This window comes from Zychaea mexicana (genome assembly GCF_025766255.1).
Source record: "Zychaea mexicana strain RSA 1403 chromosome Unknown BDB00scaffold_14, whole genome shotgun sequence".
In the NCBI taxonomy this organism is placed as follows: domain Eukaryota; kingdom Fungi; phylum Mucoromycota; class Mucoromycetes; order Mucorales; family Lichtheimiaceae; genus Zychaea; species Zychaea mexicana.
The window spans coordinates 365,827-393,687 of NW_026516677.1; the positions used below are offsets into that span (position 1 = coordinate 365,827).

The 27,861-nt window shown below is 42.9% G+C and overlaps 11 protein-coding genes across 11 annotated transcripts; 7 read left to right on the plus strand and 4 right to left on the minus strand.

Annotated features, from left to right (window-relative positions):
• Window positions 1–698: 698 nt before the first annotated feature.
• Window positions 699–1,727, plus strand: BDB00DRAFT_758295 (kinase-like domain-containing protein; the record flags this gene model as incomplete). Its single annotated transcript, XM_053119048.1, has 4 exons — window positions 699–785; window positions 872–994; window positions 1,088–1,179; window positions 1,259–1,727. 4 exons carry the CDS (start codon window positions 699–701, stop codon window positions 1,725–1,727), a joined length of 771 nt encoding a protein of 256 aa, XP_052982749.1.
• Window positions 1,728–2,560: 833 nt separating this feature from the next.
• BDB00DRAFT_882033 (TB2/DP1, HVA22 family-domain-containing protein) lies at window positions 2,561–3,546 on the plus strand (the record flags this gene model as incomplete). Its single annotated transcript, XM_053128119.1, has 3 exons — window positions 2,561–2,795; window positions 3,064–3,251; window positions 3,415–3,546. 3 exons carry the CDS (start codon window positions 2,561–2,563, stop codon window positions 3,544–3,546), a joined length of 555 nt encoding a protein of 184 aa, XP_052982750.1.
• A 404-nt stretch (window positions 3,547–3,950) lies between these two features.
• BDB00DRAFT_945093 (uncharacterized protein) lies at window positions 3,951–5,950 on the minus strand. The gene is made up of 6 exons (XM_053129501.1): window positions 5,766–5,950; window positions 5,393–5,651; window positions 5,041–5,255; window positions 4,754–4,913; window positions 4,400–4,678; window positions 3,951–4,322 (listed from the first exon to the last, which is right to left on the minus strand). Exons 1-6 carry the CDS (start codon window positions 5,789–5,791, stop codon window positions 4,101–4,103), a joined length of 1,161 nt encoding a protein of 386 aa, XP_052982751.1. The 5' UTR covers window positions 5,792–5,950; the 3' UTR covers window positions 3,951–4,100.
• Window positions 5,951–8,554: 2,604 nt separating this feature from the next.
• On the plus strand, window positions 8,555–10,347 carry BDB00DRAFT_809072 (seryl-tRNA synthetase). Its single transcript, XM_053122456.1, has 3 exons — window positions 8,555–9,684; window positions 9,761–9,854; window positions 9,932–10,347. Exons 1-3 carry the CDS (start codon window positions 8,585–8,587, stop codon window positions 10,211–10,213), a joined length of 1,476 nt encoding a protein of 491 aa, XP_052982752.1. The 5' UTR covers window positions 8,555–8,584; the 3' UTR covers window positions 10,214–10,347.
• A 1,135-nt stretch (window positions 10,348–11,482) lies between these two features.
• Window positions 11,483–12,832, plus strand: BDB00DRAFT_809075 (nucleoside phosphorylase domain-containing protein). Its single transcript, XM_053122457.1, has 2 exons — window positions 11,483–11,714; window positions 11,837–12,832. The coding sequence occupies exons 1-2, from the start codon at window positions 11,616–11,618 to the stop codon at window positions 12,632–12,634; spliced, it is 897 nt and encodes a 298-aa protein (XP_052982753.1). The 5' UTR covers window positions 11,483–11,615; the 3' UTR covers window positions 12,635–12,832.
• Window positions 12,833–13,836: 1,004 nt separating this feature from the next.
• Window positions 13,837–15,476, minus strand: BDB00DRAFT_121524 (uncharacterized protein; the record flags this gene model as incomplete). The annotated part of the gene is made up of 4 exons (XM_053116142.1): window positions 13,837–14,323; window positions 14,416–14,974; window positions 15,077–15,163; window positions 15,244–15,476. Coding segments are annotated over 4 exons (1,127 nt in total), but the record flags the coding sequence as incomplete, so codon positions are not given.
• A 717-nt stretch (window positions 15,477–16,193) lies between these two features.
• BDB00DRAFT_926705 (uncharacterized protein) lies at window positions 16,194–16,693 on the minus strand (the record flags this gene model as incomplete). Its single annotated transcript, XM_053128851.1, has 1 exon — window positions 16,194–16,693. The coding sequence occupies one exon, from the start codon at window positions 16,691–16,693 to the stop codon at window positions 16,232–16,234; it is 462 nt and encodes a 153-aa protein (XP_052982755.1). The 3' UTR covers window positions 16,194–16,231.
• A 182-nt stretch (window positions 16,694–16,875) lies between these two features.
• Window positions 16,876–18,709, minus strand: BDB00DRAFT_882037 (phytoene dehydrogenase; the record flags this gene model as incomplete). Its single annotated transcript, XM_053128120.1, has 2 exons — window positions 16,876–18,004; window positions 18,111–18,709. The coding sequence occupies 2 exons, from the start codon at window positions 18,707–18,709 to the stop codon at window positions 16,876–16,878; spliced, it is 1,728 nt and encodes a 575-aa protein (XP_052982756.1).
• Window positions 18,710–19,071: 362 nt separating this feature from the next.
• Window positions 19,072–21,215, plus strand: BDB00DRAFT_121530 (Lycopene beta-cyclase). Its single transcript, XM_053116143.1, has 2 exons — window positions 19,072–19,626; window positions 19,744–21,215. The coding sequence occupies exons 1-2, from the start codon at window positions 19,228–19,230 to the stop codon at window positions 21,124–21,126; spliced, it is 1,782 nt and encodes a 593-aa protein (XP_052982757.1). The 5' UTR covers window positions 19,072–19,227; the 3' UTR covers window positions 21,127–21,215.
• Window positions 21,216–24,065: 2,850 nt separating this feature from the next.
• Window positions 24,066–24,846, plus strand: BDB00DRAFT_121550 (uncharacterized protein). Its single transcript, XM_053116144.1, has one exon. It carries the CDS (start codon window positions 24,167–24,169, stop codon window positions 24,662–24,664), a length of 498 nt encoding a protein of 165 aa, XP_052982758.1. The 5' UTR covers window positions 24,066–24,166; the 3' UTR covers window positions 24,665–24,846.
• BDB00DRAFT_809089 (Alpha/Beta hydrolase protein) lies at window positions 24,678–26,754 on the plus strand. The gene is made up of 4 exons (XM_053122458.1): window positions 24,678–25,196; window positions 25,278–25,402; window positions 25,476–25,939; window positions 26,236–26,754. Exons 1-4 carry the CDS (start codon window positions 25,029–25,031, stop codon window positions 26,304–26,306), a joined length of 828 nt encoding a protein of 275 aa, XP_052982759.1. The 5' UTR covers window positions 24,678–25,028; the 3' UTR covers window positions 26,307–26,754.
• The last annotated feature ends 1,107 nt before the right edge of the window (window positions 26,755–27,861 follow it).

A 27,861-nucleotide genomic window follows, 5' to 3' on the forward strand; every position in this document is an offset into this window, starting at 1 on the left:
ATGCACCTTCTCGATTACAACAATATGATGATGAATGTACCGAATTCTTTACCACCAGCAATGTTGAAGATAATGAAACAACCGAGCCATTACCTACCTCGTCGCTGCGCAGAACCTATGCTCCATCCAGTTGGCAGCGCATTAAGCCAGCTTATCTCACCACACAACCTCGGTTCTTGACAAGCGAGTATTTCGAGGAGCACAATGCGACGAGTTGCATGCAGGAAGAAGAGGAAGAGTTGTATGACGATGAAACGACCATTACGCCCTACTTTGAAGCAAAATATACTGTATTGGAAATTATGGGATCGGGCGAATATGCGGAGGTGTTCAAAGTACAACATATGGACACAGGTCGTCTCTGGGCTATTAAAAAGACAAAGCTGGCGTTCTGTAGTTATGATGACAGGTAGCGTTTAATATTCTTTTAACGGCCGAGTAAACTGTATGGTGTCACTAACAACTGCCGTTTGATCCGTCTATCAGATGGCAGCAGATTATCGAGGTGGATCATATGCGAGCAGTCAGCGGTAGCAAACACTGTGTGGAACTCACGGATGCATGGGAGCAGGAAGGCAACCTTTACATACAGATGGAGCTCTGTGAAAATGGAAGGTAAGGTTAATTTCGAGTTTTGATCATGAGATATGAGATAAGCTTGGAGTTTTCAATTGATTAAAGCTAGAATATCGAAATATATGTCTAGTTTGGGAGATTACATTGACTTTAACAATCGACATATACCCGAGTTGGATGTATGGTCAATCTTGAGTGAAATTGCGCAGGTAAAAAAAGAACAGTTTTTTTTGCTTCTCGTATGGTGAAGTTTTATGGAAGATCAAGCGTGTATTTAAGATACCTTATATATTAGGGAGTCAAAGCTATTCACGATGCAAACATTATACACTTGGACCTCAAACCATCTAATATATTGATTGGCGACTCAGGATCAATTAAGATTGGTGACTTTGGCGTATCTGTGCGAGAACCAGTGGTAAGCATTCGCCATTTTCTCGTTTAAGGTCTAGTAAGATAATGTATACGTGTAGCTGATAAGCTAATCCGTTCTATGAAAACGTATTTTTAGGACCTCGATTGGGTCAAGGGTGAGGGCGATCGGCGATACATGGCACCGGACTTACTTCGAGATCAGTTTCATAAACCAGCTGATATATTCAGGTAAATGTGCAATGAGTCCGGCCAAAATGACACAAAGGAAAGGAATATTATTGATATATCTAACATGTTGTAAAATTAGTCTTGGCCTGATTGTACTTGAGATGGCTACTGGAATTGTGTTACCCGACACTGGCGAACCTTGGGAAGAGCTCCGCTTAGCAGATTTCTCGGGCTGTGAAGAAGCATTGGCCAAAACATCACGTAAAATGCGCGATTTTATTGAATGGCTAATGCAAATCAACTCACGTGAGCGGCCTACCATTGATCAAGTATTAGCCCACCCGGAGCTGGCATCCAGAGTGGCAAAGGAAGAAGATGATGATATTAGGGGCAGTAACAACAAGGGTATTCTTTTTGAATACGTGCAACAAGTGAAGTCAATTGAACAAGCAAGATCTCCAGCATCATCTCCATCATCCCCCGTGCTAGCAGCGCTAGCAAAAATCGATAACGCGCTTGGTGGTGCTGCAGAAAACGATGACGACGATGACGACGACGACGACGACGACGGGGAGCTGGATGATGACGAAAACGCATTATTGCATTAATTCCTTGAGCATTCGCCGTTTCTTCCTTGCTTTGTCTATATACCACTTACCCCTTCACACACTCTCATCCTCACAGTAAAAGACCATCTGCATTTCGTACGCCATCATCTTCGTAAACTTTCTGTAAATACTTATCTCCCATACTCTTTGCTTGCTCACACAATTATAAACATATTCAATCATTATTTCGGAAACCCCGATTCATCTTCCTCTCTTTTCATGCCGTTGTTTATGAACACAGCTAATCTACTATGTGCACAAGTCATACATAGTAACTATGCAAATGTTTAAAGCGGGTGGTGATGGCATTGCTTTGGAGTGACAAAAAGACCCTGTTGTCTCGGCGGGACTTTTATCACGGCACTCTTCTTCTTTCCGGTTACACAGTGACACGTCCAGCCACAACAGCAATAGTAATAGTAAGACACGCTCTCCGAGATAGTAACATACGTGCATGATATTGATGGTAACTTGGAGACAAAACGACCGCTATTGCGTTATCAGATAAGGCATCTGTAAAGTCGCCGGTGATAATTCTTGAGTAAGTTTTATTCACTCGGTGCTGTGTGTAAAAGAAAAGGTACAAGTAACCCTAAAATGCACTAGCAAGTGAAAAATTACGCGTTTGCGGAAATCAGGGAGAGTACTCAAGGTGACGTTACCAAAATACAAACCAACCTGCCTGCGTATATAGAACGCACTTTTAATACTAAAACTTGTGCTGTGCAACCTACTATTCCCGCGTTGATTACGGTGCGCACTACACAGCCTGTTTTTTCTTTTCTTTTCTTTTCTTCCTCCTATTCCCTTACTTTTTCTACTACGACAGAAAAATGACCACCACCAACAATCTGTACAGTGTCGAAGGCATTCAAGCCAAGTTCAGAGACGGTCTTGCTTGTCTTGATGGCGAGCTTAGTCAGTACAAGTACGCCAACGAGATTGAACGCCGAACTGGTGTCCCCAAGAGCTACGTTGCTCTTGGTGGTGGTGCTCTTGTCTTCATCATGATCTTTTTCAACTTGGCTGGTCAGCTTTTGACCAACACCATTTCGTGGGTTTACCCAGGTACAGTAGTCTTCTTATTCTTATAAGGGCGCGTCATTGCTTCTCTACTGCTCTTGTTTCTCGTTCTCTTTTGCCCCTTTTATTATCTTTTTTTTTGTACTTGGCGTTTTGTGTGCGTGTTGGTCAAGAGAAGGGAGACTTTTGCGTGTATTACGTTTTAAAGCAAGAAATAGGATAAGGGGTGCACATCAAATGGTATCTCTAGTCAGTCTCAGGAGCCATTTATTAAATAAGACTTAACTGATAAAATCTCCTTCATGTGGGCTAGCTTACGCGTCGTTCAAGGCCATCGAAACCGCCTCTGTTGCCGACGACAAGCAATGGTTGACCTATTGGACCGTTATCGGCTTTGTCCAGATCGTTGAATTCTTCTCTGATGTCCTCTTGTACTGGTTCCCCTTCTACTATCTCTTCAAGACTGTCTTCATCCTCTGGCTCGCACTGCCTCAGTTCCGAGTAAGTACCCAGTGCTTTTTTTATGTTGACCACAATATGTGTGTGCGTGTGAGCGAGCAGCACTGAACGTATGTGCACTGCTGCTGCGTGAGGGGTCGCATTGCACATATGCACGACAACCTTGTTTATACGCTATGTCTGACTTTTTGGTCGTTATTATTAGGGTGCCGAAGTCTTGTACTCCCGTTTCTTGCGTCCTTACTTGCTCAAGGCCCAAGGCGATATTGACAAGAAGGCCGATGACTTGCGCCAAAAGGTCAGCGACGTCGCTTCCGAGTTCTCCAAGAAGGATTAAATTATTTGCTCTCTGTTCTGCTCTCTTTTGTTTGTCGAGTAAACTATTTCCAAAAACCCAAAATAAAAATTATTCCCGCCTTTTTCATATTGTACAAACTAGACGCGTAATGCGCGCTTGGTACACTGGCTGTTGTGTGCTTGGACTTGGATATCTTTGTTGGGAAAAGTGGTATATGTGGTGACTGTCGTACACATAGTGTTGCTGGTACATGCTTCAATAAGTCGTGGGGTTCGTATGCATTCTTTTGAACGATATAAGCAACACAGCGGCACTGCGATGTTATCCTATTCACGTGCTTTTTTGTTTTTGTTGCCGTATTACAAGTATTTTCCTTTGCCGCCCGTATGACTCGTAATTACCCGAAGCAAAAACTGCGATATAGAGGATAAATTACAATTATTTAGAGTAGTAGTTGCTATGTCGTTTTTTCTCTTTTTTTTTATTTATTTAGATCGTGAGATTGGAAGGTGAAGAAGGTAGAGGGTAATATAGTATGCGCATGTCGTATATAAAGAAAAGGGTAGAAGGAAATGGATATGAGATTTCTCCTTTTATTTATCGTCATCCTTTTTGCCTTCCTTGTCCTTCTTATCCTGAAGATCCTCCAATGCCTTCTGGATCCGCTCGTCGTTCTGGTCCACACCGGGTAACGAGCTCAGTACTGCAGACAGCATCTCGTTGTTTGCCTCAGCGCTATCATTGTTCATTGACATTTCCAATGCTCGCTGGAGCTGGTCTTGTTCACTGAGATCGTCCATGTTTACATCTTCGTCCTAGAGGTCAAGAGCAATATACATATTAGATCACATAATAACTAGAACAAATTTGACGAGACTGGTCATCTACATACCGGTACAGCGCCACCCTGGGCATTATTATTATCACCCATCGACATGGCAAGAGCAGCTTGCAATTCAGCATCCTCGGCGCTCATATCCTCATGCTTCTGCTGCTCTCCGCTTGCTGGTGCTTTCGAGTCAATGGCCATACTTTCGCCGCTAACTTGTGCTGCTTGTGATGACGAAGATTCGCCCATTGATTTGTCGCCACTGCCACTACTGCCTCCACCCTGCTTTGCTGCCTCGGCTTCTTGACGGGCCTTTTCTTCTTCCAATGAAATACGGAGTGCCTAAATTTTATTACAAGAGATTTTTAGCATACTAGTTAACCGGCTACTTCTTTGCTTTCTCTAAAATGTCCTTACCAAAGCAAGTTCAGGGTCCAAATTGGGATCAACGCCAAACTCGAAATCACCGCCTCCACCACCAAATCCGCTGGGTGCGCCTTCCTCACCAGCTATAATCGGGGTCGATATAAGCATGTCGCTTAAAATATGAGGTCCTGGAGGAATGCTGACAAGGTGACTAAACAGAAAGTCAAGCAATATGGAAAGAAAGGTTCAGCTATTCTACTACTTTCTTTCGGTGACAAATTCTCCTCCCTTCTTATTTTTTCCACCCAACCCAACCCAACCCATAGCCTTTGCAGTACCTGTTATCACTATTATTAACATTGTTAATAAATGCCTCCAACTTGGCCGTGTTCTCTGCCTCCTCTCCGAAATTGACAATGTCTACAGCAACGTTATTCTTCTTCATCTTCTTAGCCAATTTAACAAGCGTTCTTTCGTCTGCCTCGACTGGACTACCGACAAACACCACAATGCGTTGACGTTGATTTCGGTTTTGTCTGTGTTTTAATGCAAGCTACACATATACAACAACATAATATCAAGCAGATTACGCGTACAAATTAGAGGTCATTATATAAATTTGACATATCAATACATATGTTTCTACCAGCCAAGCAACTGACAAAACCATCGACAAAATATTAGTATTACCTGTGCAATTTGTATACCCGTCATGAAATCAGCCTTGTTACTGATTTTCACGCCGTGTAGTGCGGACAGAATTTTACCGACATCCGAAGTTAATGTGACCAACACTTCAGGGCTCTTGCCAGCCATGGTCATCAAGCCGACCGTGCTTTCTCGGTTGGCCTGTGTCTTTGACGAAAAGATGAGATTGACAGCTTCGTTTTGCGCTGCGAGTCGATTGGGCGTATAATCGCCGTTCCGCATCCACTCTGAGTTGTCAATCCTATAAATTTAATGTGGAGTTACGTTAAACTGAGGAAAGGAAGAGAGAAGGAAAGCTTATATCTGGCCTTCTTTTTCTTTTGGTTTTTGTATGGTGATTTGAGAAGAAGCTTACACAATCATTGACGCTTCCAGTGACATGTTGAGCGGATTTTATGTTTATAAAACTGAAAAAAAGTATAAGAGATTGAGGTTTTGTTGGAAAGGACAAACTGATCGCAATAGAGGTTTGCTGAACAAAGCGACGCGCGCTCTCTCTATTTCTCGCTCAATTACGAATCGCTGAGCGTACGTCATAGGTCTGGCGGGGTTAAAGCGGCTCGCCTCCCGTGTATGCTGGAGCTGGCACCCAATGTTTTTTCGACGTTATACATAGCCTTACTGAACTGCACTTGACCCACGGTCACCTACAAAAAAAAAAAAAACTTACTGAACTGCATAAGCAAGAATCAAGCAGCAAAATCGACCTTTCTACTATATCTTTCTACAGGTTTTTATAGTTGTTTTTGTCATACCACATCTTTGAAGGACTATGAAGCGTTGTGTTGGGTATTAGATGTGTGATGCTAAGCAAGTGCTAGCTTTCGACATAAAGCGCAACCACCACGTAACGATACTCTGCGAATGAGGGAATTTATTACTTTTTTCTATATAGCTGTTGCAAAACCAGAACAAAATTCAGATATAATGAATAATGCTCAAAACAGCCAACTGCTATTTTTCGTAGTTGTCGTTGAACGATACTAAAAATGTATACACAATAAAATGTTATAGCAGACCTGCAATAATGGCATCCACAACATCATCCGATGTACTTATGCTTCCTCTTCACGCTGAATTGTTTATTGGTATACTTACTCTCTTCTACTTTGCTATACATACACAAGCCATTCACGTCAAATAATTATGGAAAAATTTAAACGAACACTTTTGCGACCGTTGATATTTATTGCCTATCGCTTATATTTGACCAGTATCTCATCCGTCGATAAAAAAGTGCTTGCTTTGCTGTTTCATAGAAGCATAAGATGTATATTTATCATAACAAAGATGATAAGATTTCAACTATTTCAAGTGCACTACTGCTGGTTATCTTGCTATGATACACATCAATTTGAAAAGTTTCAAGAATAAAAAATACATATTTTTATTGTTAGTTGGAAATGTTATATAAGTGAAAAAAGCGGGGGCACTACTGGTTATATCAATATCATAGCAAAAGAGTTTGTATATATATGCAGTTGTCGCAGTCTCTTAATGTTCTACGCTTTATCGTCACATTCTCTCGAGTTCAAAGCTTCGCGATTTCCCATGTCGCGTCTTTTACACGTATGCGCAGAAAAGGCAAACGTTTCGAACAGTGATGTTGTTCGCTTGACGTAAGTATTTTGATAGGTCGGATCACTCGAGGCACTAGTGTCCTTCTGCTATAGTGTGTTTTTATGGATTCAGTTATCTACGAGACCATGAAGAAGCCATTGCTTCCCTAAGTGGTCCACGATGTAACGACCTGCCCTCATCAACAAGTATTTAAAGACTCATTGACGAAGTCTTTACGCTAATTCCACGCAACAGCACCTGCTCTTTGCTAGATTGCGCCTGGCGCATTTGAAGGTATCTCCCCAAGTGCATTCCAGGCAAAAAGGGTGATAAAGATGCGGAAAATGCCGCAGACGACGATAATACGAGTAGCAGTGTTGTAGTATGTACTGTACTTTCGGATGTTACAGCCAAAAATGGCACGAGGCGAAATTTTCAGTATGTCGCAATCATGCGAGATGCTAATGCTTTAAGCAAATAGGCAAAATGGCAAAGTGTGCAAAGCTGTACGAAAATCTTCAGTCGACCGTTGCCTTACATGAATCAGATGATGCCCAAGACACTACTCCATCTACTAAGCATAATTCAACAACGGCTACACCAACTTTAATGATAGTATCAAATTTTCTCCTTTAGTAAAGAATTAACATGGAAACTTACTCTACTTAGTACGCGAGGAAGCTCGGAGCGGATATAAGTTGGTGTGTTCTGCGTAATATATTTCTGTATTGTACATATAATTATGACACGAAAGTTTAAGAATAATGTGAAGTGCCAGTTTGTTGTTTAAATGACTGTTAATGATGTATGCAGGCTGCAAGACGACCTAGCGAATAATAATAGCAACGCTAACAGCAATCAGTAACAACAGCAACGACAGAATATTAACTCAAAAGGCTCTTACTTGCCAAAGGTTCCGATATCAGTCATGTACTGTACTTTTATCGAACAGCCATCGATGACCACTCTTGTCTTCTTTGAAATCACCGTTCGACACCTTGATCAAAAGCATTTGTGGCGTACAACATCTTGATTTTTCCTTTATTGAAAAGTAGTCATCTTGAGCTTTTCTGCTCGCTGAGCCTCCAGTAAATGCGATCTTGCTTCTGTATGATACGCGATTGTTATCAGTTACGGGTAAAACAGACGAGCACCGCGTGACCTAATTGCCCAAGGTTGGAGTTCTAGTATGTTATCATCCACTGTAACTTCCATTACTTTATTCAAATGATCCCGAATCTGAATCGCTTATTTTACGCTCCTTTCACTCTCATCCTACACTTTATTCGGCAACCAACGCAGAATTTTGCTTTTTTGGCTCGGTCTCGAATAAGTTTTGTTCAACTTGGTCATTGTGCACGATGGAGATTTTTCCAGACAGACAAGAGGCAACTATATACCTGTGTACTAAGTTTTTTTTCTCAAATACGATGTACTACTATTTCTTCATAGACTTATATTCAAGCAGCCAAAATAGGTTCTTGTTTCGGCCTTGATATAAAATTGCTGTCGATCATGAAGGCGGCATAAAATAAAATTTGAAAAGTGAGGTGACTGATAGAAACTGTCATTATTTCTGGCGGTCATTGCTGCTCTTTTTTATCTATCTCAACCATGCTTCGACGTTGTTTATCGTATCGACCCCCTGTTACCATTAGAAAGTCGCTTAAAAAAGCAACGACTGTGCGATGGATTCAAACAGCAGGCCACATTGAAGACGATGCACCACACCAAATCCCACCACAACTGAATTACGGGCACCTAGTTGACAATGCTGCGACCATTGAAAAAAATATGCAGTTGCGAAAGTACGAAAGTGACATTGTTCACAAAGTGAAGCAACTATATAGCGTGCGCGAAACGATCTTGGACAAGAAGCAACGATTGACCCAGGAACGCGACGAAACAAACAAGCTAATTCGAAGTGCAAAAAATAAAGACGAACGACAACAATTCATCGATCGTGGACGACAGTACAAAGAACAGCTCCGTACGTTAGAAGAGGAACTCTCGAATGTTGAATCCGACATGTCTGCACACGCGCTATTGATTCCCAACGACACCCATCCGGACGCGCCAATAGGGCCAGAAGAAAACGCACACGTATTAAAGATTGTAGGCAAACAGCGCCTTGAGGATGGCCTTGTGGATCACCTTACCTTGGCAGAAAAGCTTGATCTCGTGGACTTTGGCCAGGCAGCCAAAGTGAGCGGATCCAAGTTTTACTACCTGAAAAATAACGGTGCATGGCTTGAAATGGCGCTTATTCAGTATGCCATGCAAAAGGCTACGGAACATGGCTTTGGTGCAGTAATTACACCGGACGTTGTGCGCGCATCGATCGCATATGGATGTGGTTTTCAGCCACGCAAGACTGAAGCATCGCAGATTTACGATGTCACTACGGCCAGTATGGTCAATACCTCGGCACCCAAATTGTGTTTAACAGGCACCGCTGAAATCCCACTTGCTGGTATGTTTGCTGAAAAAATGCTCAAAGAAGAGTCTTTACCGCAGCGGGTTGTTGGTTTTGGTCGTGCGTTCCGTGCTGAAGCAGGCCATGGGTCGGCAGAAGAGCGAGGATTGTATCGCGTACATCAATTTTCCAAGGTCGAACTTTTTGCCGTTACTACACCGGCTCAAAGTGACGGTTTACTCGAGGAGCTACGGAAGTTGCAAGAGGATATCTTTACTGAGCTCGGGTTATGCTTCCGGTTAGTGTGTGGTGGTCTATCTCTGGGATCATTTGTGTTTTACTCGATACTAGTGCTCATGTCGTCTTTTGATTAGGGTCCTTGACATGCCAACTGAAGAGCTAGGTGCAAGTGCTTACCGTAAATATGATATAGAAGCATGGATGCCAGGTCGACGGAGCTGGGGCGAGGTAACTACTCTTCTGTGCCATTTAAGATAGTAATCGACTAAGTCAATTAATGATTGCATTTGCACTATAACTTATAGATATCATCCACATCCAATTGCACGGATTATCAGACGCGACGACTGGACATCCGGTATCTTTCATCACAATTCAAGGAACAAGTTGGACCAAAGGACGTACGTGTACCCTGGCATATCAAGGAGAAATGGGTGAATTTCTGCCATACACTCAATGGCACTGCGATTGCAGTACCGCGAGTAATCATTGCACTCTTGGAAACTTTCCAACGCCCGGATGGAACGGTGGAGATACCGGAGGTTCTACGTAAATGGATTCCTGGACAACCAAAAGTATTATCATAGAAAATGTCAAACTCAAAAATAACAGGCCAACCCCACTTTAATAAAAGCATACTTGTAATTAGTACCTTAGTAAGGCAACACAAAAAGAATAAGCAAAAAAATATAAAATCTTGGGATACCCAGCTTCTCATTCAATCGACTACTTATTTAGAACACTTTGATCCAAGTAAAGATATGCTATCGTGTATCCTAAGATTACTCCTAATTTAACGCACAAGCGCAGTATTTAAACTTGCAGACATATACCTGCATTTCAACAGGATAAAGTTACGAATTAATACAAGATAAAGTTTATCTGCCCATTCATTACCCGATACAGGTGCAGATTCTCTGTACAGGTTCGTGCTCGAGCTTCCAAACATAAGGACATGTCGCAACCGAAAAGAATTAATGTTATATGTTGTTATGAATCAAAGTAGCTTGGAAAGCAAAATAAATGTCGCATTTTCTGAAAATATTGTCGCACATTTTGAAACTTGAAGTCGTATTATTTATAGTAAATGTCGTATTTTTGATATAGATGTCCCTTGTTTTTAGTAGCAACATCACGAGTGTTGAATAAAGCTGTTTAATAAAAACCATTTTGAGTAAAATTATGATGGTTAACTATAAATATAAAAGAAAAAAAGAGACTTTACTTATCTTTATACTGACAATTAATTTCTTACCTATTGTATATATTATAATAACAGCCGTCATCGGATCATTGCATATGAGTTTTATAAGTTGTCTTCTTACGACACTTATCTAAGCATTTATGTGAATGAGAAACGAATCCAATGAAACCTGTTAGTTTTACATTATTGCATCTCACGAATTCTTGTAGCAAGGTCTCTTGTTGTAACGTTTAACCTTGCTCTTTGCAACAGACCAAAATTGTTCTATTGGATTGAGCTCAGGAGAATATGAAGATATGCACGTTGATATCCACGATATTAAATATATCTTGCAATACAGTTGATGTGTGTATAGGCGCGTTATTACTTATTGGATAATGTCCTTTCATAAGTGAATATTGATCCATTCCATTCAATATTTCCTTCAAAAAGCTAATGAGTGTCCTGTAACAGTTCCAGTGCTTAAAATTCCAGATCCTCGCCCAGCCTTTCTCTTCTTATTGAGACGAGGTATTCTCACACTAATTTTGATCAACTCAAGCGACGATACGGTTCCGTCTGAAAGTAAACCACATAAGTTATTGCCAGTCCCATTTCTTTGGATTACCACATGATCATTGTTGATATGGCATACTCTTCGCTTGCAAATCGCATCACTTTCGGTACGCTTTTGGTCCGCGTACCTCCAATTGATAGCGAAACTCAGCAGTGCGTACGCACCGCAAATAAAAAGTTTTGATACTGGTCTTCTTGTTAAAGTCCTCTGTTCTTACTCTCCTAGCGTCATGTCAACCACTCACGATGTCAAAATTGCCGTGATCGGCGGCTCTGGCTTATACAATTTGGATAACCTCGAAATCGTCGAAGAGGTTAATCCCGAAACTGTAAAGTATTCCACTCGAGCTTCGTCTAGAATTCACACACGACAAAACGACACGCACATGCATTGAAAGGAAGAAAAAAAAAAGAGAAAGCTTAACGACAAATTTCTTACTTCACATTGTAGCCATGGGGCTTCCCAAGCGACAAGATTATTATTGCCAAGCTTCCCAGCGGTACCAAGATTGCTTTCCTTGCTCGCCATGGTCGTGGTCATTATCTTACGCCCACTGAAGTCCCACAGCGCGCCAATATGGCTGCACTGAAGCATCTTGGTGTTGAAGCCATTCTTGCCTTTTCGGCTGTCGGTTCGCTCCGCGAAGAGATTCCGCCCTGCGACTTTGTCTTGCCCGACCAGTTGATTGATCGTACGCGCGGCCTCCGTCCCTCGACATATTTTGGTGATGGTGTTGTTGCACATGCCATGTTTGCCGACCCCTTTCACGAAGGCATTGCCGATTTGGTGCACAAGCAGAGCCACGTGCTTGAATTTGGCGCCAAGATTCACCGCAACAAGACGGCTGTTTGCATGGAAGGTCCCGCATTCTCGACGCGTGCTGAATCACATATGTATCGTAGCTGGGGCGGTGACATTATCAACATGTCAGCGCTGCCAGAAGCCAAGTTGGCTCGTGAGTGCGAGATGGCTTACCAGATGGTGTGCATGGCGACGGATTATGACTGCTGGCGTGTAGAAGAAGAGGCTGTCAACGTGGAAACGGTGATGCAGAACATGGTCAACAACTCGACGAATGCAAAGACATTGTTAATGGCTGTTCTTCCTGAGTTGGACAACTCTGTTCGTTCCAATACCTTGAAGCCCGATTTAAAGGGCTCGATGAAATTCTCGGGCATGACTGCACAGGAGAAGAAGAACCCCGAAACCGTCAAAAAGCTCGATTATATCTTGCCCGGTTACTTCTAAGTTAATCTCCAGCAATAGACTGTTTCTTTGTGCTTCAAATTTACTTTGTATTATATGGACGAAAAATATAGGACAAGTTGTGATGAACAATATATATTTTGACGGAGTCTGTGTGTTTGACCCACAGTTTTCACTTCTTTTCTCTATCTTTGGCTTACCCCAAACCCCTCTTATATATACCTACACAGACACTTAAAGCCATTTCTGTAACAATGGCGTTGTGAACTGTGGTATTTAAGCACGGATCATCCTTACTTTACTACTTCCTTATACTCTAATTGTATGCGCCATTGTGTGCAATAGTTGATAAGGACGGGGTATCGGCGATGGCCAGTAGCATCGGTTTCCAAAATAGGACTTATTGGACCGTTAACTTTGGAATTTCAGGGACATTTACGATCTCCTTCTCCTGAATCCAGGTGAAAGCATAGGGCACCGAAAAATACTTGACGCTCAATCATTTCAAACTAATAGAAGCCCGTAACATCGTTGTCTGCCCACGGAATCTCATTTCGCGCTGTTTACTGTTCCCCCTGTTTCATTGATTATCACCCCATAGCGATCAATGATCGGTATTAAAAATGCAAAAACTTAATGCTATAGTTGTAGTGTTAAAAAGTCTTGTCCACACACCCCTCCCCCCTCCAAGATTAAGAATAGTACCTGACAGAAGAGGATCTTAATTGCTATATATCATGTTATCTACAAGAGAAGCTGTGTATAGCTGCTGCATATGTTGCACAAAAATCACCAATTCCAGCTATTAACTATTATTTTGTAGACAATCGTAGTATTTAGCTCTAACTTCGTGATGAAACTACTACGAAAAATGCTAGTCAATATCAAACCTGGAATGCGACCTTTGCGGACTGTACTAGACTTACTATTACAGCATAGTAGTTTACAAGCTCTAGTATTGCCAAACGAGAACCGCAGTAGACGACGACAATTATATAACAATAGAAAGGTTATTCAGTAATACTTCGTACTAGGAATTCAACTTCAAGTATAACATGCGTCTCTACTTATAAAGTTATGGTCTACAATGAGGAGCGCTTATACGTTGTGTGAAAAAGGGTGATCTTTATGATTGATGTGCTGTAGTACGCTTCTGTTATGCAGGTTTTTCTTCTTGTAGTTTAGTGTTTATATGTAAAGCACACTACTACTCGATTTGTTATTACTTTATTCGTTAGTGACAGGAAAGAATAAAATTAATTAAATAACAATGATTTCGTTGTAAATGATATTATAAACTGTCATAAACAATAAATGAAAGAAATTATAAGAGTATGAAGGAAATTGGACAAATGCTAGTTGGTGTGTATACAGTATTCATTTGAGTGCATGCGTGTGCTGTATTGCTGTAGTTGTAGGTGTTGTTGGATGTGTTAAGCATGTTCTCTATCAATTAGAGCTGTAAGAGGCAATAGCGTTGCGTTTATACTTTTTGTAAGAAGCTCTCCTTTTGATAGTATGGCTCAGGAACAGGTCCTGCAGGAGATGGTGGACCAACTGGCAAAAGATATTGGAAAAGATCTGGTGTGCATTCAATTCTGGCGGTCTGTAGCAACGTCATTTTCTGCCGTTCAGTGAATGCTGGACACATGATTCCTGCACGTGTTACACGTTCCAACAGCGAAGAATCGATTTGAACATAGTCCTTTGAAAGGTGTGCTTTTAAGGATTCTGTAAAACAGTGCCACAAAACTGTTAGTGAATAGATAACGCTCATCCGACTATAAGCCTTTCTTTCTATTTTTTTTTTTTTTGTTTCTCACCAATAGATAACTTGAGCATTTCATAGATATGATCGCGGTGCATTGTGGAAATCAAATGTACTTGATGCCATGGATACTTTGTGATTACGCTGACAATATTCTCGAACGGGCGCTCTGCGCATTTTCGAGAAAAGTGAAGCTTATAGTTTTTGCACACGACAAGTAGCGCGTTAATTTCTTCGCGGGTGACAAAAGGAGGGCATTGGGTGCCACCGCCGCCGGCAGCGGTCGACATAGATTTGACAACCTGGGAAGGAGGTGGGATCGCCGATACACCACAGAATTGGCCGCGCCATTTAGGAAACACGACAGTGAGTAGTTCTTCTTGCGTACATTCGGTAACTGTTACGACACGGCCCTTGAGAGGCTTTTGATGACGTGTTTCAATAGCACGGATGAGATCTAATTGTGTTGCGAATTCAACGTAGGCGTCAGATAGCGTCTTGCCTGTCGTGCGATCCATCATGATATGAATCGATTGCGCTTGTACAGACAACGAAGGGAGTCTACAGTGACCGAAAAAATTTCGTACGTCGTTTTGAGATACGTCCCAAGGGATCTAACCGAAACGATAGCGAAAACGGTTTTGCTGTAATGTGAGTCATCTACGTGTGCGTGTGCACGTGTTTTATAGATGATCTTTTGCTATGTTTGTATTTACATTAGTCAATTTGGCGCATGGATAATATGGAGGAGGTGCCAGGAGATGGCGGGCTGGTGGTGCCTCTGGAATGGTTGGAGTGTGTGGCTAAGAATATCAGTTAGGATCAGCTGATCACATATTACAATAACGCACAAATGTTGAGCTTTCTTTCATCATTACGATACCTGCTGGTCTGTACACATGGAGCATGCGGATCGTAGTGCAAAAGGAAGGGAGGCGATACAAATCTGGCAAACTGCGTGGCCGCACGGCTGCAGGTGGTCCGTGCTGGATGAGCAGTACGCACAGCGACGACGCCAAGATGCTTCGCTGCTTGATACCGACTTACGGGGACCAAAGCAATCCCATGAAGAAGGTGCTGGGAAAAGCGAATATTGAACAAGTGGCGGGGTCATCATTGGGCGAGCTATTTGCGATTGTTGTAGCTGCTGAGGTCTGCAGGTGTTTGGACTGTTGCTAAAAAATGTGGCACTTGTGGGTGTTCCTGGAGTTGTGCTGTTATGCGATGATGGCTGGCTGTTTATAAACAAGCGTTCTTCGCCGTCACCAATAACGGCAGTGCGGATGTAATCTGTCAATGCTATAAGAATGACTTGTGTAAGAGAAGCACCGTACAAGACATGAACCTAATTAGATTAACTTCTTTAAAGTCTTCTTACCTGGCTCGTATATAGGATCCATGATTTAAACAAGAAAAAGAAAACAGGTATGTTGGTGGTTTTAACTAGTGAATGAAAAGAAGGGAAAAAGAAGAAAAAATACATAGATTATGTTTTATATTGATATGCGCTTATACGTGCTTGCGTACAAGCCCGCGCATTATGGATTGGACCGTTAGGATAAAAAAATGGGGGAAGCAAACTCTGTCAAATTTGGGTGATATTAACCATTATTGGAGGATATAGGCACCCCTTTTCTTCTTAGGAATGGGAAATTTTGCCCCATGCACTCTGCGTTTTTTATCTGCCCATACATAGACCCTCGGGTCCACCGTGTTTGGATGGAGCATACTACATACATACACCACATATAATACTCATACGCAATAGCGACCACGCGCATGTTTATACACACAGCGGACGATGTCAGGACTTAATTAATGGAAAGTACATAGCGTTTATTAACAACACATAATATCATTTACTACTAATATTACATGATCGTACACTTGCTATTATCGCGATGATGATGATGATGCGTAACATGGCCTAGCCGCGGTGTAAGTATGCTAAAATCTCTTCGTCGCTGTTGCGAGGAGGGTGCCGTAGTGGTAGTCGTTCGCGTAGCCATAGTAATGGTCCCCGCAATATGCTCCGTATCCATGGGTGCAGTAGTTCTCGTAGCATTGTATTCAGTCGTGCTACTCGTTGTATGGCGGGAGGCGGCTTGTCTTGCAATGGATTTTACAAGTCGGGTACCCCTCATTGTCAGCCAGCCGTCTTGTTGTGGGGGCGTGCGAGGACTCCAGAATGTGGGTTTTGCATGCAATGTAGCCGCGCGCTTTGAATACGGGGGAGGAGGTGTCCTTGGAATCAGCAAGGTTTCATCATCATCCAACATGTAATAGGTGTTGTGGGTGGCGGTGGCGGCAGTAGTAGTAGTAGTAGTGTTCATTTTATAAGCCAAATTTAGATATTCCAGTAGATACAATAGAAAAAGACAATCGAGAAGAGAAAAGTTTAAGCAATAGAAATAAAGATGACTTTTATTTTGTTTAATAATAGATAGCTAGATCGCGATTGTTTTTGTGTGATCCTAAATTAGTTTGTTGTTTTCAAAACGATCATGGCGGGTGTTTATTCGTAGACGGCTACACGGAATTGGACCGGCAAGCATGAATTTATGAACGCAGCCGCAGTGGGGTGCCCCAGTTGCTCAGACGGGAAGCTGACGAAAAACGCAAACACCAGAATGAACAATGAGAGCAAAGAGTACCAGTACGATGCAGCAGCGACACGCTCAGGCTCATACACGTGCGCCACTTCCTTCAATTGCGAGGGCTTGGGTGTCTTGTTGAAATGCTTGCATACTTGGTCCGATGTCAATTTACTGCCGGCAAGTACGATCGGAACACCTGTGCCTGGATGCGTCGAAGCACCCACAAAGAACAAATTGTTGAACCGGCCAGTCGAGTCCTTTGTAGAAGGACGGAACCACAGCACTTGGAGGACATCGTGTGATAAGCCCAAGATGGAACCGCGCCACAAGTTGAACTTTTTCTGCCATACTGCAGGGTCGTTGACAATCTCGTTGACAATCCAGTCTTGCAAGTGGTCAAGGCCAAGTCGCCGGCGAAGCACATCGAGCACCATGGTTCTCGCGCGGTCAACAAGTGCTTCATAGTCTTCCGTTGGGTTTATACCGCGCATGTGGCCGATAGGCACCAGGACAATAATAGAATCTTTGCCCTCTGGTGCAGCACTGGGATCAATGCGCGAGGGAACATTGACATAGAACGACGGCTCGGATGGCAAGGTGTGATCGTCAAAGATCTCGTCAAAGCTCTCACGATAGGCTTCGGCTAAAAAGATATTGTGCACGTCGAGCTCAGAAACCTTGCGATCCATGGACCAATAGAACGAAATCGATGACGATGTGAGCTTCTTGCTAGCCAAAGTGTTTTGTGTCCAGCGACAGGGCGGGAGGAGCTTGTGGTACGCATAGACCAGATCTGCATTACATACTACTGCGTCAGCTTGGATCACTTCTCCGGATTCCAAGGTAACACCCGTTGCTTGATTGCTTTCGGTGTTGATCTTGGCCACTGGGGAGTCGTAGCGGAACGTGGCGCCATACTTGTCTCTGGCAATCTTCTCCAACTTTTGGACGACCATGTTGAAACCGCCTTCTGGATACCATATGCCTTCCGCAAACTCAGTGTACTGGAGCAAACTGTATACAGCAGGGGCGTGATATGGTGACATTCTATTTAAGGGGGGGGGATCAAACGTCATTGGCTAGTAAGCAAGTGAAAAACCATAAAGAGAGGAAATTTTCAAGAACAATGAAAGTATGCATGATGTAAGCTTACCCCATATACATCGTTTGGAAAGTAAAGGCCATGCGCATTTTCTTGGTTTTGAAATACTTGGATGCGCGTGCATAGATGCGGTCAAATAGATGGAGCTTAAAGATTTCAGGTGCATACTTGATACGGATCATATCCCAGATAGACTCAAAGTTGCGCTTGATGGCAATGAGTGTACCGCGTTCATAATGCTCGTGCGTCTCACCCAAAAAGTCAAGAAACCGGCCAAAACCGTCGACACCTTCAATACGCTCCATTTCGGGCTTCATCCGTGTCAAGTCAGAGCTCAAGTGGATCTTGTCACCATCGTCAAAATGGACCTTGTAGTTATTTTCGCACCGCAATAAGTTCAGATGGTCTTGAATGCGCTCGTCCAAGTCGGCAAATGTATCCTTGAATAGCTTGGGCATCAGATATAGCGACGGTCCTTGATCGAAGCGGTAGCCTTCATGATGAATAAGCGAGCATCGACCGCCATTAAAGTCGTTCTTTTCCACCACGGTCACCTTGAAGCCTTCGCGAGCCAGACGAGCCGCAGCAGCAGTACCGCCTGCGCCAGCGCCGATAACGATGATGTGTTTTTGCTTCTCTTGATGGGACATGTGGGAAGAAGTTTAAGGGGAGTGTTTTTTTGATTTCGCTTGGACGTTGTCAATATATACCCAGAGCATCCACCGCCCGGAACACATCCTGACCTTAAAAATATTTCGTAGAGGTGCTGTTGTCGACGCGTCCGTTCGTCTTCTTGCAGCTGTAAGGGGTATCTCACAGTGCAGCGTGATGAAGCACGATACAAAACAAAATTCATTATGAATTATGCAGCCGACGGGTACTCCTTTACGCTTAGCTCGGTTTTGACCCATTTTAGGCAAAAGGACGATCACACTTTCTCCTTCTTTGGAGAGTGTTGTCGGGCATAACAGACAGAGTGTGCGAAACGAGCTTCTTGACGATGAAGCGAGAATAAGAGATAGCACAGAAGATGCGAAAAAGATATAAAACGGGTCCATACAATGAAAGAAAAAAAAGACATCATCAAAGCACAACCACTCTCTCACCTCACTTATATTCCTCGTTCTTAAAAGTTTTCTAATTTATAAATTTTCTGTTATTGCCCATCATGCTCACTTATATGGAAGTTCATCTCTACTACACACTCCCGGTTCTCGGTATACTGTTTGCTCTTCTCCGCCCATTCCACTCCCCGCAAGACACTTTCAAGTATTCTTTTCTCTGCATCATGGCGTTGACAACCGCATCGCTTTGGGATAACTACATTGTCTACCATCGTGCCTGGTGGTACTGCCCATCCTGTGTCACTGCTGTCATCGGCTATGTTCCTTTGGAGGAATATATGTTCTTTTTGATCATGTCTTTGATGACCGTTGCCTTCACCAACCTGGTTATGCGGTGGCACCTTCCAAGCACCTTCATCAAGCCTGATGCCTCTGTTTACAAGTCCATGTGTATCCGATACTTGCCGGTCGCTGCGTTTTTGTCAGTTGGTTTGCGTGCATGGGTAAGACAGCCCCTCGACTTTGTTATAGTTGTACTCCCCCCCTTCCGCCTCACCAATTCACTTATAATCTTACAACGTGTATTAATTGGGATCATCATTTTTCTTTGTTCGATATAGAATACGGCTGTGCCGGACACTCGCCTGTTCTATGGTTCCTGCATCTTGTGGTACGCATGTCCTGTTCTTGCACTTTTGTGGTTCGGTGGAGGTGAATACATCTGCCGTCGCTACAAGGCTGTTCTCTTTTCCATCGCTGTACCCACAATCTATCTTTGCTGGGTTGATAAGGTTGCCATCGCTGCTGGCACATGGCACATTTCTCTTCGAACAAGTACCGGCGTCATGGTCGTTCCGAGCCTCCCTGTTGAGGAATTTATGTTCTTTCTTATAATTAATGTGGTACTTGTATTTGCAACCTGCGCTATCGACCGTGCACAAGCCGTTCTCCATCTCCACAGCAACAGTGACAGTGGCATGGCAACTGGTTTCTCCTCAAATCTGACGCTGCTCTTGAATTTGACTCGCGCCTTTTGCCTGCCGGATCAGGCACTACATGCAGAAACCTTCCGCGATTTGCATACGACTTGGCGCATCTTGAAGCAGGCTTCATTTTCATTCTACACTGCGTCGGCCGTATTTCCCACACATATTCGTCAAGATCTTGGCGTCCTCTACGGTTTTTGCCGTGCCACGGATGATCTCGCTGATGACGAGGTGTCCTCCGTCGAACAGCGCAAGACCCAGCTTGCTACGGTGCGCCGCTGCATACATGACATGTTTGCTACCAAGACTCCCACGATGGACTGGTCCCTCTATGACTTGCCTGCCTCATGTATTGCCTCGCTCCGTGCATTTGCAAGACTGCGACCCAAGCTTCAAGTCGACGCTGTCAACGAATTGCTCGATGGTTATGCTTTTGATCTGGATCGGGCAACTGTCAAAAACGCTGCGGATTTGGAATACTACTCGGCCTGTGTCGCAAGCAGCGTGGGTGAAATGTGCACACGAGTCATGCTGGAATATCCGGAACAATGGACTATCGAGCGGGCTCGAGACATGGGGCTGGTGTTGCAATACATCAATATCGCACGCGATATCGTTACGGACAGCCAGCAGCTCCGTCGATGCTACTTGCCCCGCGATTGGTTATCGGAAGCAGAAAGCAAGGCAATGACGACCGGGCGTGCTGACACATTGGGTCAAACCAAATTGCGTTCATTGGCTTTGAGACTGATTCGTCGCGCGGAGGTGTTGGCAGGTCGAGCACGACGAGGCATCGATCGCTTACCATTCGACTGTCAAGGCGGTGTGCGGGCGGCGTGTGCTGTGTATATTGCTATTGGCAACGAACTGATAAATGCACAAGGATATCCTCGACGGGCCCATGTATCAACAGCGAAACGGGCGTGGATCGTGCTTAAGAATGTTTACCAGTGGCAAGGCAGTAGCGAGATCATGGTAGCCCGAAAAGGAAAGCAGCGTGCATTTTCTCTTCTGTGATTGTTACATATTCCGGTCCATACGATTTCACTATTGCTCTTTACTTTGCGTTGCAATTTTTTCCAATATGCGTTATATTTTTGATTGGCTTTGTTTCAAATCTTTCAAAATAAAAAACTTTTTTTAATTGTTTAAATGTCAAATAAGCACACAGTCTGTTGCTACTTAGATCCAGATTTTTAAGAAAGAAACTATATGATTGATTGAAGAACTAAAGCGTTGCCTCCTCTTCTTAGAATTGACAAAAGCAATGTGAAGAAAGAGTTTAGTGCCCGTTTATGGTATATAGATGGATGGAAAAAGATGCTGTGCTTAGTACAGAAGCGAATAAATGGAAAGTGCTTACAACCAAGCAAGCAAGTTGCTGCTACCAGTAATTGTTATTTTGGGACTAATCGTGAAGATGTAGAGCTTGCGCGAATTTCCGAATAATCAACTACATTGTCATTTGTGCATTGAAGTAATCTATGGTTGTTTATAGTCGATATGAGCTCTTGGTCATCCATTTATTCAAACGTGTCGGTTGCTTCTTCAGCCAACCGTCCAATTACTTCTGTCCGACATCACAAAGCCTCGCGATTGTGCAAAGGATAGTAATTAGACCGGAAGGTCCAGAAGTCCGTTATCCGATTGTATGGAACGCCGTGCAAGCGTATGATTAGCTCAATTATTGCATGTTTCCAATACATCGTCAGCGACATCACGCTTCGCATGTCATGCGAATGCTCTATTGTTAAGCAACTGCACTTTCATTCTTTACTTAATACGCTCGCAGTAGTCTATGTAGCTTCCATCTAGGATGTTTCCATTCAATGGCACACATCGCGGCAGATATGGCATAAGCAAATCGAGACGAGCACCAGAGAGGATCAGAAGCATCGCCGCGAGTTACAGGCTGTATTGTCGTGAGCTGATGCCAGACTTGTCTTTTCTCGACATATAGTATATCAATTTTTTCCAATTTCTTACTAGAATATAAAATGTTCATATTGTTATGTAAACGCTGAATGCTTTGTAAAGCAACTTTTATTACAGATGCGCTTGGTACGTTTGAGCAACGTCTAAAAAGCTTTGCTGTTGTTGCACTTGCGGCGACATTATTGCAAACATCGCGCCAGATTGTTCGACCTATGACGACTCATCATAAACCATATGAATCTTCTAGGAAATCCATATAGTTGTCTCGAGGGCAACTCATCAAGTGAGTTGATATGCCATTTTATTTAAGACGTCGAGTTCAAAAACAAAGTGAATTGTCATTGTAAGAACTTGGTCTTTTTTCTAGTGCTGTGGTTCTCCATCTCATAGGTTTTGACTCCATCTCATAGGTTTTGAAGTATTCCATATTGTAAGCTTTTTCAGTTTTTTGAAAACTTATGTATAGTGATTTGTTATATAACATCGCGTTTCATTGATTTCAACGATTGAGGCGGAAGAGGACCAGTCAACATTCTAGAACTCAACCCCTTTCAGATTTTCGGTAGTAGCACCTTTCCTCAATGTTGATAAAGTTCTCTCCCTATTCTCCGGTCACAAAATCGTTACCATTTCACTAACAGTTTGTTGGGTTTTCCTATTGCTACGAACGTTAAAGATTCTTGAATGGACGTCTTTTACTTTCTTATTACTTTCGATAGATGTAAAAATAATAACACTTTGAAGTTTTCTTTGAAAGTATCAAAAATGTGTAGATAATCCAAATAATATGTCACTAATGCTTAAAAGAAACCTATAAAACTTGATGCTATTTTAACCTAAACTTTTTCAAATATCGTATGTTAATATGTGGTACAATAATCGCAAGATGCCACTCGTTTATACACATGATTTTTTATTATCTTTTAGATACGGTGGCTATAAGCACTAAGGCACTTGGTATTTGGCTCTGTAATTAGATAAGCTGGTCGTCGGTGTGGATCGCATACTTGATCACTGGCTCCTGATACGGATCAAGTAGAATTCAAAGTCCCACCGAGCGCTTCAAGAACTGTTTTATGACATATGCTATAATTTTAGTCAGAAGCGCGGACTCCAAGTAGCATAACAAGTGTTGGCGGTATACGTTACGCAATAATGCAATGCAAAGTAAAAAAGAACAATAGGACGCTTCAAGTGTGTGGTGTGTGTGCGTGTGTGTGCGTGTGTGCGCGCTTAGTATAATGGATGATTTAGGCAAAACGGATGTCTAAAAAAGAACTAAAAATCAATAAAAACCGGAAAGTTGCAGCCGTTCGGGCCGTATTTTTTTGCTTGTTTCGGATTAGAATGCGAGATCGCGCAATAGAGCCTCATATTGGATTTAGAAACCTGTGCAGTGTTCGATTTGTGCTCCAATAAAGGCCGGTTAGCCAGCGGAGCTCTATCTGCTGGTATGGCTGATTAACAAAATCGGTTTCGCAGGACACGTGCCCTCTCCACTTCCACTCTTTCCTTACAGATCTTCGAATGTCCAAAGCCGGACTCAGGAAGCACAGGAAAAGTTAGAAACGGGTTCTGAAATTCATTTGTTTCTTAACGTTCTTTCGTAGCGCTTTCCTGGAAAACGCATTTTTCGTCATATTTGGTATAAATTTATAGGCCTTTGCCTCCCCTTGGCTCGCTTCTTTTTTTAACTTTCTTTTTCCCATTCTACTTTTCCTCACAATCATACAGCAGCAAGCAACTTCTTATGACTACGCTTCCTTCTATCTCGAATCTGCTCAACGACGACACGCTTCACTCATCGCAGCGCCCACCTTCTTTTCAGTTTTCGCCGCCTTCTCCACCCACCAGCGCTTGTACGCCGGCACTGTCTCCAACCAACTCATGTGTCTCACTTTCACCACGCTTGGACGAGCTTCCGCCGCTCCAAGGATTTGATCCTCCCGTGCGCAAATTGTCGGGAACACCCATTGTAGCGCCATGGAGCACAGACAACAACAATGTGACAACGCCACCGTCTCCTCCCGGATCATCATCATCATCCATTCCCTCTCCACCTCCGTCTCACGCGTATCCAAAGCCATCTCCTCCACAACTACAACGACCACAATTTTACCAAATGCCTCCACATCGACCACAGCCACACCCTTTACCGTCGCAACGAAATCAACAACCAGCCGAACAACAACGACAGCAGCCCGAGCAGCAGCAGCAGCAACAGCAGCAGCAACAGCAGCAGCAACAGCAACAGCAACAGCCAACTGCTCAGATCCTCATCTCGCCAACGACAGGCCAACCCATATTAAAACGCCGTCGAGGTCGTCCCCCAACCAACCGTGAGCCTGTCAACGATGGCGGCTTTACCTTCTTAGCACCGGTCACATGGACTGTTCAGCAACCACCCGAGCAAAACCAAGTGCCTGAAGCAAAGACGGATCAGCATGAAATGATGGCGGCCTTTTCGAGCTCCAACATGGACACCGTCTTGCAGATGCCCCGTAAGAAGCGTGGCCGCAAACCCAAAACTCAGCTTGCTGGCAACTCATGCTTTGTGTGGAAAGAACTGCCATCCACCCGATCACCGTCAAAGAAAGTAGTCAAGAAACCAAAAGCTTAATGTTCTGGATACCCTTTTTCCTGTTTTCCGATCTTGTTTGCACGCATTTCTCTTATCTCTCTTCTTCTTCTCACGTTCTCATCTTCTTGTTGCTGGTTGGTTGGTTGTTATTGTTGTCGCAACAGTCTGTATATGCCGTTTTTCCTTCATGTGTTGTAGTAGTATTACCTTTTATATATACATATGTTTCTTTCTTTTCGCCCCCTCGTCCTTCACAATATGTCATTTTTTCCATCTCCTCCCACTCCCACTCGCGCTCTGCAACACGCATTGTAAATTATGAGTTTGTTTTCGTTTCGTTTTCCGTTCTGCCCTATATATATATATATATATATTATACATAAAGTTTCTGTTTGATTGTATCATGAGCAAAAGAATTGTCTCGCTTGCATTTGAGAAGTATGCTACTGCCGCTAAATCCCACGCGGGCCCTCCACTAATCATTTCGCATGGGCTGTTTGGATCGAAGCAAAACTGGAGGACGCTAGCGAAAGTATTCAGCACGCGACTGTCCCGAGATGTTTACACAGTTGTAAGTTTACTGGATTACAGTTGATTATGAGTTACTGCAATCTTCTCGTTTCTAATCCGGTTTTGGTGTGGAATGTAAAAGGATCTGCGTAACCATGGTGACAGTTGCCGTAGCGACGTACACACTTTTGACAGCATGGCCAATGATTTAACTCAGTTCATTGCCGATCAAGGTCTTGAACAACCTGTTCTTGTCGGCCATTCCATGTAAATATAAGAATAACAGGGTTGCATAAAATGAAAAGGGCTCTTGTAGAAGTAGTAACCAAATTAAATTCAGGGGTGGAAAAGCTTCTATGGCATGCGCCTTACAGTCACCTACAGCAATTTCTCATTTGGTGGTAATCGATATGCCTCCTGTACCTCTCTCTTACGTTTTGCGATTCGGCAAGTACGTGGAAGCATTTAGAGCAATTAAAGAGCGACGTCCAGATCGACTAGCTACTGCCAGCAAAATCCTTGAGCAATATGAGCCAAACCAAGGCGTTCGATCTTTTTTGCTAACGAATCTTCGACGCAACGAGGCGACCGGCTCTTATTCCATCAAGGCCAACTATGAAACGCTTGGAAAGTCATTGGATGATATTGCAGCCTTCGATACACAGGGCACATTTGCAAAGCCCACGCTTTTCATAGCAGGTGGCGACAGTCCATACCGACAGAAATTTTTGGTGTACCGTGATACCATTCGTGCCATGTTTCCTAATTCGACATTGGAAACAATCGAAGGTGCCGGTCACTGGGGTAAGTTTTCTTTCATTTCTGCGTACTGGGAACGATGTGAGTGTGCGTGTGTATGTGCATGTTCGTAATTATATTTTTGAGTTTAAAGTGGCTATATTAATAAGGTGTATGGAATTGGGAGAAGAAGAAATCAATCTATCGCTTCCTTTTCCCGCCCTCACAGCACACCGACAATTTAATTAATAATGGCCATTTCTCTCAACAAGTAACAGCACATAAAGATCTCAGAGAGCCCAAAAATTATGTAACTGATCGTTATGACACTATGTTTTCTAACCTGTATATTAATTATATAGTGCATGCCGATCAACCTGAAGCTTTTGTCAAGCTAATGATCAAGACATTTATGCCATCTGGTTCGCATTAAAGCGGAAAGTTTTACCGCCGCATATCCGAACTGTACTGTTAAAATACCTTGATGATGTTTTATGCTTTCTGATTTTGCCTAATATTAGCGAATACTTAATACATACACACAATCCTTTGATCAACTACGAGTCAAACAAGACAGAAGGAGTCAGCTACCATGTCATATCAACCTACACCCGTGCGCTGTCATCATCATCGTCATCTTGTGCTATGAACGAACTTGTGACGCCTCCAATTGAACATAAATCCACACGTAGAACGTCAACAGGAACAAGCAAAGTCTCATGAAGTGCCAGCTATGCTATCACCACCAGCATAACATCAGCAGCAACGAAAGCGAAAATTACGCTCGCTTGAATACATGAATGACGATTAAGAGCGAAAGAATACCTCGAGCGTAATCGCCAAAGTATATAACGCTATATCTCTTAATAAGTGAAATGACTCCATAGGTCACTCATCAAAAAGAAGTTCAAGTTATTACCTATTCATCCTGTAATCCATGTCTGTATATCTTTCTCTAAAATACATTACTATATTGACACATGTGTCACGGCTGCGTTGAACTGCCGGCAGCAACAACAGAATGAAGCGTCCGCGGTAAACGATAATTGTTATAGTACATACAAGCACTCTGATGTTTTCCTCCCATTTGTGTTGCCTTTTTCGCTCTGTTAAAGATAAAATTAGAGCATGTAACATAAAGCTGTTTATGCATACAAAAAAGAACCTCGAATGCAGTCAATGATCAGGATGCGTGACTTATCGTTTTGATGATCGATACAGTCGCGTTGTTTCATCTGAAAGATGATATCAATAATAAAATCGAACGACCGTGCCAGGCCGAATTGCCGGATCAATGAGGAAAGTAACGCTCACATTCTGAAAGATGGAACGAGCGTTTGTTTCTGACAGTTCCAAACATGCGGTGGTGGGGTTTTAGGAAATCAAGGTTCTCTTTAATCTTCATCTTCCCACATTCGTTTTTGTTCCTTGTGAAACATATTACTTTCGACTCAGTTGCGGCAATTCGGTAATTCCCCAAAAAGGCAAAAACAGTCTGGAGCGGTGCCTCGTTTTTCCTTTAAGTGTTGTTTTTTTTCGCTAGTGGCAAAGATTCTTTACTTCACTTTTGGCAATCTCCAAAAAAAGGGAGATTGAGGAGAGCGAGTTTATCAAGACACCAGGTTCTCTGCAATCATTGTTGAAAACCGTTCTTTATATTTTCTACTCTTTTTCTCTTCTTCCCTATGTTTGGATTTTGCCGATGGTTTCCCGGCCAAAGATATTATGCTAAAAGTTGATGAGCTAATGTTTTGCCAGCCGAGATGGATTTTTCTTTTCTAATGGAAACCGAGATTAAAATGGACTCCGGTAGACCTGGTGCTCGGCAGTGTAAGGCACAGGGACAGATACGGGTTCAACATTGTTTTTATAAAACTTGCTATCAGTATGCTTTGAACGAAATGATATATAAAGCCTACACCTAAATAGTGTGTCAGCGGGCGCAGAGGCATGTGTACGCATTATTCTCACGGTCACATAAAACCAGT

Excerpts from the sequence above, each read along its gene's own strand:
- BDB00DRAFT_945093 (XM_053129501.1), bottom strand. The coding sequence starts at position 5,791 with ATGTCACTGGAAGCGTCAATGATTGT. Across the intron at positions 5,256-5,392 it reads CGGGTATACAAATTGCACAG|CTTGCATTAAAACACAGACA; the intron begins GTAATACTAATA and ends GTATATGTGTAG. Across the intron at positions 4,323-4,399 it reads CCCAGGGTGGCGCTGTACCG|GACGAAGATGTAAACATGGA; the intron begins GTATGTAGATGA and ends CTTGACCTCTAG.
- BDB00DRAFT_809072 (XM_053122456.1), top strand. The coding sequence starts at position 8,585 with ATGCTTCGACGTTGTTTATCGTATCGACCCCCTGTTACCATTAGAAAG. Across the intron at positions 9,685-9,760 it reads GAGCTCGGGTTATGCTTCCG|GGTCCTTGACATGCCAACTG; the intron begins GTTAGTGTGTGG and ends TCTTTTGATTAG. Across the intron at positions 9,855-9,931 it reads GTCGACGGAGCTGGGGCGAG|ATATCATCCACATCCAATTG; the intron begins GTAACTACTCTT and ends TATAACTTATAG.
- BDB00DRAFT_809075 (XM_053122457.1), top strand. The coding sequence starts at position 11,616 with ATGTCAACCACTCACGATGTCAAAATTGCCGTGATCGGCGGCTCTGGC. Across the intron at positions 11,715-11,836 it reads AAGAGGTTAATCCCGAAACT|CCATGGGGCTTCCCAAGCGA; the intron begins GTAAAGTATTCC and ends TTCACATTGTAG.
- BDB00DRAFT_121530 (XM_053116143.1), top strand. The coding sequence starts at position 19,228 with ATGCTCACTTATATGGAAGTTCATCTCTACTACACACTCCCGGTTCTC. Across the intron at positions 19,627-19,743 it reads CAGTTGGTTTGCGTGCATGG|AATACGGCTGTGCCGGACAC; the intron begins GTAAGACAGCCC and ends TGTTCGATATAG.
- BDB00DRAFT_121550 (XM_053116144.1), top strand. The coding sequence starts at position 24,167 with ATGCCTCCACATCGACCACAGCCACACCCTTTACCGTCGCAACGAAAT.
- BDB00DRAFT_809089 (XM_053122458.1), top strand. The coding sequence starts at position 25,029 with ATGAGCAAAAGAATTGTCTCGCTTGCATTTGAGAAGTATGCTACTGCC. Across the intron at positions 25,403-25,475 it reads GTTCTTGTCGGCCATTCCAT|GGGTGGAAAAGCTTCTATGG; the intron begins GTAAATATAAGA and ends AATTAAATTCAG. Across the intron at positions 25,940-26,235 it reads CGAAGGTGCCGGTCACTGGG|TGCATGCCGATCAACCTGAA; the intron begins GTAAGTTTTCTT and ends TTAATTATATAG.